Here is a 12857-nt window from a genome sequence, read left to right as displayed (position 1 = left end):
GAAACCCAAGGTGACGTGTAATTTTTCTAATTAACCGTAAAGAGGTTTACTTACAACTTTGGTATCTTTGTAGACCTTCACTGAAACATCACCGCAAACATTTTCGTGGAATATTTTAATCCTTAAATGTCATTTTTAAAAGGATTTTTTTTATTTTCTGGAAAAAAGTGGTCAGCTTGACCCCTAATAAAAGGAGTTAGAGTGTTAAGATCTTCCACAAAAATTATCCTCATAAAATTCCACCATATAACTCTGACAATAAGAATTCTCTCAAATTTTTTTTAATTTAGTATCATGCTACCTTCGATAAAAAAATTAAAAATTTGACTCACTGTAAAAAAAATTCAGACCAGTTGGTCTATAAGTTTATTTTACAAAAATTATCTACTTAACATGCCCTTTCAGAATTATAGGGTAGCTATTCTTTTCCAATCAAATAGCCTCAATTTGTTGGACAGTGTAATTGCTAAAAAAGTTTGGAATTTTGGGGGTTTTTGGAACTATTTTTAAGGATTCAAAAAACATCAATTGTATTAATTTTTTATGCAGAATCGACTGGTCGACGTTTTTGCTTTACAGAAAATTGTGCTCATAATCCGCATCTTTAGGAGTGAAAATTTTCCAAAAAAGTTTCGCCATTATTTTTACTTACGCAAAAACCTTCAGAGAAATCAAGATAGCCGAAAAACAAATGAAGTGACCTGCTCACAAGCGAACTCTAGTATTTATATTGTTACGAAATTGTACTTGAATTCAAATATAACGATTTTAAGGACTGATTTAAAAGTAGCATAATGATTTCAAATAACAGTGCTGTAATATCAAACTGTAACATATCTGTGGGCATTATTAAATAAAAGCTTTCAGTTGACCATTGATCGTAAGTTGGCAACGCTGTATTCGTATTCGAATATTCAGTTAAAGAACATTGTAGAAATGGAGCTTTCTAGATGGTTATGCAGTGTTATAAATAGTGGCAGAGGTTGCAGTCGTGAGTGAGTTTATCAGAGACGCTTTTCGAATAATCATCAACTGAGTGCCTTAAAGTGTGCTGTATTTTCAAGTGAATTCGTGTACATTATAAAGTGTGTCTGTATTTCTACGAATTTATAATCGTGTATAAAAACATTGAGTGACTATTTAATTCTGTTGTTGTTGTACATTTTAAATAAATAAAGAGTTGTTACAATTTTTAAACTACTAAACGGCTTTTATTTGCAATCAAAAGTATCAGGTTTATTTAAAGGAAATAAACAAACGTTTTAAAAAGGTTAAAACGTAACAATATTTTAATAAAGTGCCAAACTGTTTACCCGTATTTGTCGAATAGTTTTTTTTTAGTTTTTTGTACCAAAAATGGATTTTTAGTATGAGTGATCACAAATTGATTTGGATTGGATTTATCTGCACCTTCACACTCAAGTCCCAAATAGCACCCTATTAGGTAATTTTTGAATGACTGCTGGAATCAATCTTTAAATTTTATTAAAAATTTTCTCGATAATTTTGAATAAAATTTGTTTTCCCATTTTTAGCCCTTTCTTGGTACTTTTTTGTCGCCATTGAAATTATACAATTTCATTATCGTAGTGATAGGCCATAATAAAATATCCATATGTCTATTCAGTTTCTAGAAAAACATTATTTTATGAAAAAAGTACCAAAAATAAATAAAAATTTTACATCTTAATTGTTCGAATTTCCAAAAAGGTACCAAACATATATTTGGTACTTTTTAATAAGTAAATGATACTGGTTTAAAAGATGGATATACAAAAAAGAACCGAAATACAGTTTTTATCCGTTTTCTCCACATAAAGGTTCGAATTTCAAAAAAGTCCCAAACACTTGTCTGATAATTTTTTTTGTAGATAAATTGCGTTTTAAATGTTGTTTGTATCTACATTAGTTTAAAAGATATAAGGATACCGAATAAAGTCCGATGATGCTACCAACGTGAATAGCTCACCAAATGGAGAGGATCTAATGGAGTCTGTAGGGTAAGTTGCGGAATCCATGACTAATTTTCAAAGTAAATTTGGATAATTTGGTTGCATTGTTCAAGCTTCAATCTATTTACGATGATTTGCCAGAGTATATTGATAATGCAAAACAATAAGAGCTGTATGACAGTTCGTTTGACAGTTAACCCTTTCTATCGGCCATAAAAAACACCCTTTATATTTCTGCTTTATCCCGAAACACGAAACTTCAACTAAAATGTTCAACCTCTACACGTTATCCGATTTTGTTCAACTGTTCAATATATAATTTTAAGACGACGAAACGATTTTGAAGATCGCAAACGAGCAGAATAAGGACCAGCCTAATGTACATGCATAAATATTATGAGTAAACTTTATTTATTTGTTGCCACAAATGTTTATTTTTAATAAAAATAAAAAAAACTCGACAAAAAACAAATTTACACTTTCAAAACAAAACGAGTAGTAAATAAATAAATAAACTATACTGTGTTAACTTTGTGTTGTTGCTTTAAATAAATATTTTAATATTTATGAGACAGCCAGTTCAGTTATTATTGTTGTTATTATTATAATAAATACTTCTGGCGTATGGGAATAATATTACACATACGGATTAACTTCACAAACAAAACGAAAAAAAAAAAACACAAAAGATGGAGTAGAATGAAAACTGTACTCGTATGTGAGCTAAGAACGTTATGCAAATGTCCACCAGTTAACGCAAATATAAATTCTGTTTACCTGGGAAATTCCCCTTTTGCCTCGACTAAGAAAAACTTATTCCTGCCGAGGGTATATACATATTTATTCAACAAGTGCTAGAGCTTGCCAAAGGGGAGAGAGGGGTGTTTTGCTATTCTTGGCATAAAGTTTTCTTTGAATCTGAACAAACAGTATGAGTTGGGCTCATGATTAATTATTAATTCAAATAACAAATAACACTTTCGTTTTGCTTGTTTTATTTACGTCTGAAATAAATAGAAACAAGCAGTAGGGGCTGTTTATTTTAAAAAAATCGTTGGAAAATTTTGGAGATAATTAAAGAATTTATTTGTTTAAGGTAAACTGTATTGGAATTTAAAATTATTCAAGAAATATTTATATACATACGTATTTAATAAAAATATGCATGGAAAGTTTAAAGAGGCGTATGAGTGTGATAGAATAAATAAATATCAATCATACGCAAACACCAGCCAACTACAAAATTAGTTGGTGACACAGTTTTGATATTCGAAACCAGAGTAAGCAGTAAAGAGAGCTGATTTATTTGAGAATATATTGGGTTTTAAGATGTAAGAGAGAATGCGTTGGTGCCTTGACACTGAAATAAATGTTAATGATGTATTTTTTATAGCCTTCGCCATGAGTGGCAGGGGTATATATTAGGGTGGCCCTTAATAAACGAAAGTTGGATATTGGTCATTCTCACCCCCCAGTTTGGTGAACATTAGTAACAAAATCTTCCTGAAAAAATTTTAGGTAAATCGGTTGGGGTTAAGACGTGCCGCAAGCCCTCTCAAGTTTTGAGATGCATTTACAAGGGGAAAAAATATTTTTTTTTTTCAGTTTTTGTAAAAATTTTGCCATTAAAAAATTACTTTTCCAATTTAATTTAAAAGAATAGAAATGTGTACGCAATTGTCGTTCTAATGAGACATAAAAAACAGAAATTGGTCAAAAAATGTTAACGTTATTAAAAAATCGCCAGGCCATTAACGAGTCTCAGGCAACTAGAACAAAAAAGGTAGGAACAAAATTAACATATTTTGATAAATATTAAAATAAAAGCTCATTTTTACTTAAAATATGTCCATATTTAATTGTGTATGAGTTTTTGTCTTCGTAGGATACCGTTAACCTATTCTTAGGTATGAACAAAAAAATAAAATTTTTTTAACGGTAGTTTCAAAACTCCATTTTCAAATTTATAAAAATTTTGTTAAACAAATTTCAGAATTTTTTGATCATCTCATTGGGATTTATTAAGAATATAATAGGGAATAAGAATGTGAAAAAATTATAAAAATATCTCTTATAGTTTTTCCGTACCTGCGATTTAAATTTTGAAATTTTCGAGAAAAACGAATTATTTGACAATTTTTTGGCGAATGAGCTCTATTTCCTTACTCTTATGAATTTTAAGCAAAACTTATTCAGAATATTATAGCACAGATAATTCTAAATATACTCTGAAACTTTTACTAAAATCGGAAAACGTTAACCCTTAAATCGTGAAGGTCAAAGGTCAAATTTTTCAATATTTGGAATTGGCGAATTTTTAATAACTTTAACATTTTTTGACCAATTTCTGTTTTTTATGTCTCATTAAAACGACAATTACGTACACATTTCGATTCTTTTAAATTAAATTACAAAAGTAATTTTTTAATGGCAAAATTTTTACAAAAACTGAAAAAAAATGCATTTTTTTCAGTTTATTAAGGGCCACCCTATTGTACACATAGAATTTTTCGGTTCTATCAACAGAAAGGCAGTTGATAAAGAAGAATTTCGCTTTAAGCAATCAAACTTTTGTTATCCCTTCTAAAATTTTGAAGCCACAACTGTAAAATTCGGTCCCTAAGGTAGAATCATTCGATTGGCAACAAATTCGGTTGCAATCACGAATCTGTTTTCTCTGTGTAGCAACATATGGATTGAGAACCGAAAGAACAGCTCATTTTCCAAGAATGCATCAAGTAAATATCGGATACTCTGTTCCAAATTGAAGCGTATCCCAGAGAGAGCGTTCTGTATTGATCGAAACAAATAGTAGTAGGACGGGGCAAGGTCTGGACTATAAAGCGGGTGAGGCAAAAATTCCTAACCACTTCATTCTTAATACTTTTAACAGGTATTGCAACATGTGGCCGAGCGTTTTCATGATGGAAAATTACGGTTTGCTGACTTAAATCGTATCTGTTGCGTTCCGTAAAGTTTCCCTGTGATGGTCTGGATATTTGGCTTTGATTCGATTTAACTGTTGGCTGGGCTTCACCTACGATGTCTTACGCTTTGGTTTTTCATCGCATGTAATGATTCGGTGCAAAAAGGATTTTCTTTATAGTGTTTAAACATCCTTTTGGACATGCAAAATAGTCCTTCAAGGTCTCTCGGCTTCAATTCGTATTGTACCCTACTTTTGGATTAATCTTTCTGCTCACAAACATTTTGAAATTGCTGTTTGAGCAGTACCCAACAATCTTCATGGAGTAATGCCTCCAATTCTTGGTCTTCAAACTTTTTTGGCTGGCCTGGGCGCCACTTCTGAACCGAACAAACCATCTCCCGCACGTTGAAACTGATGGAACTTCAGCGGCAATTTTTTCAAATTAAAGAAGTAAAGCAAAACTTCCGGCGCAAAATTCCACATTTTCGAAGCAAAACAACTTTGTTGTTTACATCATGTTCAATAAATGAGAATAATGACAGATATGTACCCTTCAAAATGACACATAAGTTATTAAAAACAAAAACTGCGTTCAAAGGATACACCACCTATTGTAAATCCCGCATTTTTAAACATCCAATAAATCAAAGAGTTAATTTTTAAATATATTGTAATTGAACGGGTTCATGTTTCACTCTTTTCTAAGTGAACAGGTTCATAATTCATTCGGTTCTGTTCATTCTCCAATAAATGCTGCATTTTTAACACTTTCTGAACATTTTGTATTGTAACGTGTTACAAAGTGTCTAAAAAATATGTTAAAGTGAGAGTTCCCTATCTCCAGTTCTTCGATTTCTACCACCCCAGAGCCATTTACATAATTAGTTCTGTGACAGTTGCCCACCCCCCTGGGAAATGCATATAGATGCACATAAATATAAATTAAAACTTACGTGTACTATCGTAATGAACTCCTTTGAATTCCTCAAAACATGGCAGTATGGCCCAGGAGCCGGCTGGTGTACGCGGCCAACAGAGCACAGAATCAAATGATGCAGGGCAGGATATAAAACTCATAGGACTGGTTAATGTGCTGGCGGCAGTCTAGATAAATTCATTTATAAGAAAGAAAGAAAAAAAATTATTTTCATTTAAGTTCTTGAAATTCCTGCACTGAGGTGCAGCTAATGATGATGAATATTTAAACAAACAGAAAAGAAAGAAAAAAACACAACAAAATAAATTCAATAAAACAACTGAATGAATGTAGCAAGAGGAAGGAAAAGAAAACCAAAGAAAATGGGTAAAAAAAAGTTAAACAAGAACACAGGGGTTAATTGTTTACGAATAAATTCTAATGAAAAATTATGTTTTCATTCACAATTTTATTTCTTCGCTTCTCTTTATGCTTTTCTGTTGGCGTATTTAAAAAGGAAACGGAAACGAGTTGGTGGGAAGATGATGCAAATAGTTAGTTGTTGTTGAAAGGATTTTATGACTAGGGTTTCCTATTTATGCGAGTACACCAACCATCAGTATGAGTAAATATGTATAATGATGATGATTATGGTGTTGCGGTGCCGATGTTATTTGACTTGGTTTTTAATATGACTTAAATTTCAAATTTATTTTTCATATAAAAACAGTAATATACAGTTTCTTTCTTGTTGTTCCATTGTTGGTTAATCGAAGTACATAGATACGTGTATAATACACGTATCTATACACTGTATATAAGGAAGGCCCTTATTTTGACTATTATGGATTTTCGATGCTCTCAAGGTCAAAAATTGTTCTCCTTTTTTTGAATTTTTAAACAGACAAAGAAAAAACATCATCTTCACTGTACTCCTCATTATTTTCTTCCGCGACATGGTCAATATTGGTATTGTCAAGACCGAAAAAACATAAAATTGCCAGATTCCAACATATTTTTTCTTTTCAGGTTTAATCGTCACATTGATGGGAAGTAGTTCTTTAATAATGTCATTGATTTTCTTTCCTCGTTTCAAGAATGGTTTAGGTTTGCAAGAATTGCTTAAGTAATTAATTTCTCCTTACAGAGTCATCCTTACTTTACCTATTTTTTATATAATCATTCACTTTGAAGGTTCAAATTTACCTGCTACAGCACTTTTCCAGTCATATGTAGGTTTTAAATTATTTAAAACCTTTGGAAATATGCAAAACCAGGTCACCTTAATGGACATAGTTATTTATGTTTATGTTTCCTTTATAAAAATGTATTTAATGTATTTTCCTATAAAATTCATACATTTTTTAAAACCTTTTCAAGTTTAATATTCATTTTAATAACTTATTTTTACATACGATTATGTGTATTTATGAAAGTGAAAAATGTAGGGGTGCATATGAATATTTCAATATTATATTTTAGGGTTTAAAGTACTAATAAATAATTTGACTGCTACAATGTACTATGATATTTTTTTTATTTAAATTTAAATGCGAATTTACTTTAAAATAAATCTTAATCTAAAAATTAGATTCTAAATAAAACTTAACAAAATCTAAAAAAAAATACCTTTGAATGGAGAGTATGGTTAACCACCATCTTGTGAAATATCTAGAGTCGAACAATTTACTTAGCGACCGGCAGTACGGCTTTCGTAGAGGACGCTCTACGGGGGACTTGCTTGCCTTCCTATCGGAAAAATGGTGTCGTTCCATTCACCGTTTTGGCGAAAGTAAAGTGGTGGCTCTAGATATTTCTAAGGCGTTCGATAGGGTGTGGCATGGTGCGCTCTTATCGAAACTTATTGCGTTTGGTGTCGGTAACGACTTCTCTCGATTTATATCGAGGATCTCATCAAATGAGTTCAAGATTAATTCAGGGGTACCGCAAGGCTCCGTTCTTTCACCTACTCTATTCCTTATTTTTCTAAATGAACTTCTAAGTCAAACTTCTTTTGCAGATGACAGCAACATTTGCCATTCATATTCATTCATCTATAGGCCAAGCCTTTTGGAGATTGGGGCAATGAGGCAAAACATGAATGATCTTGTGACAATCTCCGAATGGGGTCATGCGAACAGAGTCGATTTTAATGCACGTAAGACTCAATGTTGTATGTTAACACACAAACGCACGACAGATCATGTTGCTTCATCTGTTTCCATGTGTGGTGTAAATATTAAGGAATCAGAAGCTCTCGATGTTCTAGGCATGAGAAATCAGTGTGATGTTCGCTGGACAAAACATATTTTTCAAGTTTCGAAAGAAGCATTCAAGTGTCTCGGTTTTCTAAGACGGTGTAAGAAATACTTCACTTCATCTCATGTATGGGCCGGTGCTTCGAAGTCTATTTTGGAGTTACTCGACCGCGTACAGGAGAGGACGAAGGTGCTTATCGGCGACAGTAGGGTATCCAGCTCTATTGATTCTTTGGAGCATCGTCGGAATATGGGTTGTGTTTCGGTACTACAATGGAATGTGTTCTGGTGAAATTAGGGAACTTGTTCCCGATACCCGTAGTTTCTTACGAAATACGCGTTCATCAGCGGAGGCACATCCATTCGTGGTCGATTGGTCAGTGGATCGCACAACACACTACAGAGAAAATTCGTTTTTAGCCGTACCGTCCGTATGTGGAATAAGCTTCCTGTCGAAGTATTTCCTGTCCCTTTCAATGTAGGAAAATTCAAATCAAATGTCCACAAACACTACTCCCTCTATCCTCCTTCCCATAACCTATTTTCCTAGTTCCAACACAATGCATTGCATGAGTATGGGTCATCCCCTGAGTGCTGGAGTGCTGTATTTTTTTTTTTTTTGTAAACAATGAAAAACAAGTAAGAAAGTATGGTCGGTCAAGCCCGACCATATAACACCCTACACTAAGTAAAAGAGCAAAAAAAATTTTCTTTTAAAATTTCAATAATTTATATTTTTGAGTGATTTTCGGAAGTGGGGTTATATGGGGGCTATGATCAATTATGGACCGATCACCATGAAATTAGGTCGTGTGATTTATGTCTATATTAAAGTTAACTATGTTGAATTTTGTGTGTTTACCAACATTTTTAAGCGATTTATGCACGTTAAAGTGATTTTCGGAAGCGGGTCTATGTGGGAGCTATGACTAATTATGGACCGATCGTAACAAAATTTGGTGACATGAATTTTGTGTATATAAAACTTATTTGGAGCGGAATTTGTGGAGATACATATATAAATTAAACATTTATGACCGATAAAGTCCAATTTCGGGAGGACATTTGTATGGGGGCTAGGTGAAATAGTGGACCGATTTCAGCCAGTTTCAATAGGCTTGGTCCTTGAGACGAAAAAATAATATGTACCAAATTTGATCGAAATATCTTCAAAATTGCGACCTGTACTCTGCGCACAAGGTTTACATGGACAGCCAGCCAGCCAGCCGACCAGACGGACGGACGGACTATAAGGTGGGTATACTTTAAGGTGGGTGTTAGACTTATATTTTTGGGCGTTACAAACATCTGCACAAACGCATAATACCCTCCCCACTATTGTGGTGTAGATTATAAAAATACAAAGTTGGTGACATAGAGAAATGTACATAGTGCGGAAACTCTATTGTCAAAGACCTAACTCAGTGCTGAGAATGTATTAGTAAAAAAACTATGTGAAAACAAAAACCACACTCGTGTGATTTTTTTGAGTAAAATTTTTGTTTGAGTTTTTTTTGTAGTTTTCGCTCTTGTTGTTTCTCTATGGTTGGTAATATATGGATGTAAATAATTCAGAGACTTTAGACTTAGAGAAACATAGGGCAGAAACTAGAAAAAAATTACTCAAAATAATCACACATACGAGTGTTGTTTTTGTTTCCACATATTTTTTTCTCACCACATAGGTTTCTGACAAAAAGACCTAACTCAGTTGGCAGAAACCTAAGTGGTGAGAATGTATTAGTATGAAAATCTATGTGAAAACAAAAACAACACTCGTATGTGAGTTTTTTTCTAGTTTTCTATGACTGAGTTAGGTCTTTGACAGGAGAGTTTCCGCTCTATGGCTATTCTCTATGACTTTAGATTCCAAATGTATTTTTTAAATTTGGGTGGGTCAATTTAGCAATCGATATATGTTCGAGGCGGTCAAATTTACATATATTTTTGGACTTTTTCTCATCTTTTATTTTTAATTTTTTTTTTGGAAGATAATCAAAAATAACGCCGATAGCAGTTTTTCCAACAAAATGTTTTTCTTAAGGTTATGGACGAGTTTTTGTCGAAAAAATTTAAAATATATCCTATTCAAGTCAAAATTGTATGCTTAAAACGATGGCGATATCATGTCGAAAACAAAAAAAAATCTACTAAAACTCGTTCAAAATTATTTTTTTTTTCGAAAATTTGTGGAACTTCTGAGGAGTAAATAAAGGCTTTTAATATAAGTATTTGATATTGTTGAAAACACTATGACTTGAGGATTGATATTTTAGTAAAACTAAATAATTTTATAAAATTTTGGGACTTCATTTACCTTAAAAACTAAAAAAAATCATATGGTGATTTTCCACGAATAAAAATATAAAATTAATGTAAAATTTTAACAATTAAAGATAACATAACAAAATTTGGAACCAATATAGACTAAAATGTCCTTAAATCAATGGCTTTAGAATTTTTTAAATTTTTTATTTTCAAATACTGAAATTCCTAAAACGGGGAAAATGTCTTCCAAAAACTGAGTTTTTTTTAGAAAAGTGCCTACCCCAGCAAAAACTTTTCTTACAAATAAGCCGAAAAATAAGGGGAATTTGACGATTCAACTACTTATTTTTCTACTGTAAGAAGTCATTATTTTTGTTCGCGATGTCCCAAAAGTAATCCTTTATATTTTGGCCGGAAATAAGTTGTTTTGTTAGTAGAGTTATTTATAGAATTTTTATTTACACAAAAAAATAAAAATAAAAAAAAATAAGTCGCAGACCCGATTCGAACCTGCAACCTTCTGTTTGGTAGTCTGCCGTTGTGCTCACTACACCACTGCTTAGTTATTTCATTGTACATCAAATAATGGTTTTCACACAGTAATGCAATATTCTTTTCTGTTTTTCTAAAAATAAACATGCAATAAAAAAAATGGGCAAATTGAAAAAAAGTAACAGTTTTTTTGTTTTGTTTGTTTCTTTTGTTTTTTTAGACTTTACTACTTAAAAAGTAAGTTATTAAAAAAGACATTATTAAAAAGACATTGTAGCCTTTGTAAGCGAAGTTTTTGCTGGGACGTTATTTACCATGTGATAGTAAAAATACTTAGTAAGTATTTAAAAAACATATGGGGTTATGCAAATATAAAGCTTCTTGGTAGATCGGTGCTTTGCCTTTTTAGAATTTTTTACTCAAACCGAAATTTTTTTTTTTAATTGGCCAAGTTTGGATAGGACTGGGGGGTGGTATGTCCGTTTAAGTCAGCCAAGTTTTACACGCTTTTGCATTAAGTCTTCTTTCCGGATCATATACAAATTCTATATAGTCCCCAAGAAATTTTTTTTCTACAAAAGAAAAAATATATGGCTTTTTTGGGGAAAAACGTAAAAAATGCGGTTCTTTTTACAAGTTCCAACTTTGGATGCGTATAACTTTTTATAGGGAAGAGATAACTTATAAGATAACTTAGCAAGTTATTTTTATTTTATTTAGAATTTTATCGCCAAAATAGCTGATATTTTAAAAATAAAGTTCGACCCTCCATAGGCCCGCCATATCTAGAAAACCATAAAAATATCTAGCAAAATTAAAAAAAATAAATCAATAAACCTGAATATCTCTTCAACTAATAGAGATAACCTACACTTTTAAGCATATTTTTGTAGATTTGTAGATCTTCTCAAGGACTATTTATATTCAAAATTTCAGCTCATTCGGATCATAAATCGATTTTTGGCGATTTTTTAAAAAAATTTGAGACCCGAGGGGACCAACTTTGAGGGGCTACGTATTTGCCCCCATTAGCGCTAGGAAGCTGAACAAACGTAAATCAACTCAAAAACACCTCAGCTCAAACCATGTGAAATTTCGTAACAATATCTCCAATAGTTCCCAAGATACCGAATTATTTCCAAAAAAAGTTTTTAAACCACTGTGCGACGCAAATCGAAGTACAAACGTCGCGTTGCGACGCAACTTCGAAAATGCGGCGCAAATTGAAACCAAAAATTTTAATCAACGAATTTTTTTTAACATATGTACCAAAAACCTTTAAATAAAAGCGTAAAAAAATTTCGACAAAAACTCTTCTTCTTTAGCGTACAATTTCACCTTGGAATGGTAATAAGGGTACTCATTCAAACGCATAAGTATCCCATTTGTGCAAATGTGCAAAATTTCGCGACTTGTTTCAGGAACACACCTTTCAAATATTGTGCAATTTTATAAAGATAATATCTATTTGATAAAAATGTCAACTAAAAATAAATTCAACAAAAAAAGAACGCTTTTAAAAAAAAAATAAATTCTATAAATTTAAATTTCAATAATTTGTAATGAAAGTTTAATCTCTGGAACAAACGATGGTAAGCATAGTTTGGAAGATTTAGCATATGTTCTAACTGTTGATTAATATTTCCATACACAATACCATTCAATAATTATGTTCCAAAGTCACACAATTCTCACATGTCTAAATTGTCGCGAAAACTTATTAGAGTTGTGCAAACGAATTTCCATACAATGTTTGACAGTTCATTTGCGAGAGTGTAAAAATGCACAGATTGCCCAGTTTGCGAGGCATTTAAGCGTTTACATGAGGACCCTTAATATTTATAAAAAAATTTAATCAGTCGATTTTTTTATTAAATACTAAAAAAACCTTAAAAATAAAAGTTGAGAAAAAATCAAAACATTGAAATTTGGTAGCCTCGAAAATTAGTTTTATGTCGTAGTAAAACTTTTTTTCTCATGCCAAGAGCTATCGAAAAATCGATGGCACAATATCGACAAATTTGTTTCCTTAGAAATCAGTC

General features: G+C 32.0%; 1 protein-coding gene across 1 annotated transcript in view; it reads right to left on the bottom strand.

Annotated features, from left to right (window-relative positions):
* Window positions 1–12857, bottom strand: part of Dh44-R2 (Diuretic hormone 44 receptor 2) — a 132393-nt gene that overhangs the window by 56485 nt on the left and 63051 nt on the right. The window contains exon 3 of the mRNA XM_065513465.1: window positions 5835–5985. Coding sequence (XP_065369537.1) covers window positions 5835–5985 — 151 coding nt within the window. The remainder of the gene's footprint in view (window positions 1–5834; window positions 5986–12857) is intronic.

The sequence above is a fragment of the Calliphora vicina genome, chromosome 5, assembly GCF_958450345.1.
Source record: "Calliphora vicina chromosome 5, idCalVici1.1, whole genome shotgun sequence".
Taxonomy (NCBI): Eukaryota; Metazoa; Arthropoda; class Insecta; order Diptera; family Calliphoridae; genus Calliphora; species Calliphora vicina.
This window is presented reverse-complemented; position numbering and strand designations above follow the sequence as displayed.